We start from the raw sequence: 3,986 nt of genomic DNA on the forward strand, positions 1-3,986 counted from the left end.
GCTGTGATTTATAAAGGAAAGATGCGCAGAAACATGCGTACGTACGGTTTTATAAATCTGAATTTTTTTTGGCATGTGCCATTTCTACCTTTTGGCCGTACGTTCACTTTTAGTATGGTTTCCACGCAATCCTTTATAAATGAGACCCCTGGTCTGTTTCTAGTTTTATTCTTCACTTTAGTTTCCTCTAGTGATTCTAATCAGATTTGGTCTTCTGCAGTCTTTTATGTTTTCTGCTCAGACTTCCTGTTCCATTTCCTGTTCCTCTGTTTTGCCACGCCCACTTCTCACCTGCCCCGTTTTGTCATTCTGCTCACCTGTTTGTCATTTAGCTCATTATTCTGGTTTTATATTCTGTCTGTGTCAGTTTTTAGGTCAGAGAAGATTTTTATTTTATTTTATTTTTTATTATTATTTTTTGTGTCTAAGTTTTTTTGTCTTTGTTCTTTTCTTGAGATCCTGTTAGTTTGTTGTCTTGTCAGGTTTTTGGTTCAAATAAAGTTTATTTTATTTTATTAGAACTTCTGAAGTTCCTCCTGGCACCATGACAAGTAGAGGTGCCGGGAGGCAAATGAGAAGTTTAGCTGTTTGTTCCCTCTTGGTCTGTTCCTGTAGTTTTGCTCCAGACACTGATAGAACTGATGGACGGTGAAGTAGACTGGTCCCAATTAACGTGAACAAAAGAAAACCAGTGCATGTGAATAAACGCTTTAATATGTTTTGCCTGTTTTCCAGTCCTATGAGGACCTGGTCCATCGTTTGGAGCCAGTGATCATGGAGCTGGAGAGGCAGGAGAACGTCCTGGTTGTCTGCCACCAGGCTGTGATGCGCTGCCTTCTGGCCTACTTTCTAGACAAAGCTGGAGGTAAAGAGAACAAGTTTAACTTCTCTGTGAACTCTGGCTTCTTTCTGATTGTTTGTCCTTGCTTCGTGCTGCTGTGAAAATACTGTTTTCTGTCTGCAGACGAGTTACCTTACCTCAGGTGCCCTCTGCACACAGTGCTGAAACTCACACCTGTAGCTTATGGTAAGGTAGTCACCATTACAACAAGGAAGACTCGTCTCTACAGACCTCTTCTAATGTCTGCTTTACTCTGACAGGATGTAAAGTTGAGTCATTTTTCCTCAACATTGAAGCTGTGAACACCCACAGAGACAAGCCAAAGGTACGTGTCCACAGGTCTGTGTCCACAGGTCTGTGTCCACAGGTCTGTGTCCACAGGTCTGTGTCCACAGGTCTGTGTTGGTTTTACTGGAGACACAACATCCGGAGATATGATGATGGCTGCTTATACAGTAATATCACATGGATGATTACAGGTTAGTGACAGGAAGTCAAGTCCATCACAAGTCAGGTCTATCACAAGTCAGGTCTATGTAAACCACAAGTCAAGTCCATCACAAGTCAGGTCAATGTAAACCACAAGTCAGGTCCTTCACAAGTCAGGTCAATGTAAACCACAAGTCAGGTCGATGTAAATCATGAGTCAGGTCAATGTACATCACAATTATACTGAGTACACATACTGAGAGCACACGGTCATGCAGAGAGTACACAGTCTTACAGCCTGATATTTTACTATTTTAAAATTTGAAGTTTAAAAAGAAAAACCAAAGAATTGCTAAATCTTGGTGACATTGGTGAGAAAAGAATGTCAGACTGCACATCTAACCCTGACTCTCATGACTGATGCAAAGAAAAAACACTGGCAGGAAACATGTAGGCATTTTGACTAACAAAGAACAAAGAAAATAAACAATAATTTTCAGCAACAAAACATAGTGAAAGCTCTAATTGTGACATTTTCTTGCTCTTTGTGTCTGTGTGGTTTCTGCAGAATGTGAGCATCAGCAGAAACCCAAATGAAGCTCTGCAGACTGTGCCTGATCATATCTGAACTGTTCTGAAACTGGATGGATCACTAATAAGACTCAAAGACTCAGAGACTCAAAGACCCAAAAACCCAAAGACCCAGAGACCCAAAAACCCAAAGACCCAGAGACTCTGATTCAAAGACTCAGAGACTCAGAGACTTGATGCAATGCTTGTGTGAAAACTAAGAAACTTCTTCATCACAGCTGATGAAGAGGAGATGGAACACAGGATCCAGCCTGCAGCTGCAGACGTTTGCTTTTAATAAAAAACAAAACAAAAAATATGAATAATTTATATACAGAATGATGGTTTATTATTTAGTTTAAATGTACGACCTAATCCTTTCTGTTGTGTTGTTATTAATCTGATTAAATCATTAGAAATTAGAACCATGGACAGAACCTGGAAGTAAAACTTCTGGCTGAGATAAGAGCACAAAGAAGGGCGACTAAAGTCATAGAGAAATAAAAATATATAATTTATAAAACAAGATTAATGTGTTGGTTTTATTTCTTGCCTGACTGATTTGAGCAGAAACGAGCTGATCCAGACAGATGGGTTTTATTAAAGAGCTCTCAGTGGAAATAAAGACTTGTTTTAGGAAACACATGAGGAGTTCTAAGAAGAGCGAGGGGAGGAGGTGCAGGGGGAGGTGTTCTCAGAGGAGCAGGAGTGTGGACCCCTCAGCAGTCTGAGGAAAAACAAGCCGCTCGCTGCTCGGGTCAACCTGCCAGGACTGACGCCAACGTCCCACTGAACTCCAGCTGCCGGACCTTGTCCTTCCCACCTGCTGCACATCCTCTTCATCAGAACTGTCTCCAGGTGGTTCTCACATGGTGCCGAGCCGGGCAGGTTTGAGCTGAGCTGAGGAGACGGTGTAAAATGTGACCATCCCTGTTTGGATCTGTCAGACCGAAGATTTTTTTTATTATTATTTCACAGCATCAAACCAGGATGTTTTTAAAGGTTCCCTTTGTTTTCCTTTGTCTCTGTCTGAATCTGCATGAAGCCTCATCCAAAGACTATGAGGCCCACCTGAGCAGAACTTTTCTTTTCCAGGTAAGGAGTTTTTCTCTCTGTTTTAATAAAATTCATGTTAGGTGGCTCAGTGGGGCAGCGGTTACAGCTGTCAACTCACAGGTTCACCTCCCAGCCTGGGCTCAATTGACATGTTCTCCCTGGGATCCTGGGTTTCCTCCCACAGAACAAAAACATTCTGGAGTCGATCACAACTGCTTTAATGGTTCACAGGTTCTGGGTGAAAGCGTGAATGATTGGTGGTCTCATTTGTTTCTGTGGCCATGTGATGGACTGAAGACCTGTACAAGTGTCCTCATCCCACAGTGACCGATAGAGGGAGACACAAGAGAAGAAGGTGGATGGATAATGGATGGATGTATTTATGGATGGATGATGGATGGATGGATAGACAAATGGTGGATGATGGAGGATGGATGGATGGATGGTTGATGGATTAATGGATGGATGGATGGATGGGATGGATGGATGATGGATTAATGGATGGATGGATAGATGGATGGATGGATGATGGATGGATGGATAGATTGATGATGGATGGATGTATTTATGGATGGATGGATGGAAGGATGGATGATGGATGGTTAGATGGATGGATGGAAGGATGGATGGATGGATGGATGGTTGGATGATGGATGGATTTATGGATGGATGGATGATGGATGGATGGAAGGATGGATGGATGTATGGATGGATGATGGACGGATGGATAGATGATGGATGATGGATGTATGGACAGATGAATAAATGGATGGATGATGGATGGATGGATGGATGGATGGATGGATGGATGGATGATGGATGGATGGATGGATGATAGATGGATGGATGGATGATAGATGGATGGATAGATGATGGATGGATGGATTGATGATGGGTGGATGGATGGATGATGGACAGATTGATGATGGATGGATGGATGATGGATGGATGGATGATGGATGGATGGATGATGGCTGACTGGATGGATGGATGGATGATGGATGGATTGATGATGGATGGATGGATGGATGATGGATGGATTGATGATGGATGGATGGATGGATGATGGATGGATTGATGATGGATGGAT

At 42.4% G+C, this 3,986-nt stretch overlaps 2 protein-coding genes across 2 annotated transcripts in view; both read left to right on the plus strand.

The window, feature by feature from the left end:
• The window catches only part of LOC106531748 (6-phosphofructo-2-kinase/fructose-2,6-bisphosphatase), a gene marked incomplete at its 5' end in the record, with an annotated part of 12,863 nt that extends 10,495 nt beyond the window's left edge, over positions 1-2,368 (plus strand). The window contains 4 exon segments of the mRNA XM_014027666.1: positions 736-865; positions 965-1,027; positions 1,102-1,166; positions 1,839-2,368. Coding sequence (XP_013883120.1) covers positions 736-865; positions 965-1,027; positions 1,102-1,166; positions 1,839-1,898 — 318 coding nt within the window.
• A 147-nt stretch (positions 2,369-2,515) lies between these two features.
• itih6 (inter-alpha-trypsin inhibitor heavy chain family member 6) overlaps positions 2,516-3,986 on the plus strand; it is a gene marked incomplete in the record, with an annotated part of 24,389 nt that continues 22,918 nt past the window's right edge. The window contains 1 exon segment of the mRNA XM_014027668.1: positions 2,516-2,935. Coding sequence (XP_013883122.1) covers positions 2,831-2,935 — 105 coding nt within the window.

This window comes from Austrofundulus limnaeus, unplaced genomic scaffold, assembly GCF_001266775.1.
Source record: "Austrofundulus limnaeus strain Quisiro unplaced genomic scaffold, Austrofundulus_limnaeus-1.0 Scaffold671, whole genome shotgun sequence".
Taxonomy (NCBI): Eukaryota; Metazoa; Chordata; class Actinopteri; order Cyprinodontiformes; family Rivulidae; genus Austrofundulus; species Austrofundulus limnaeus.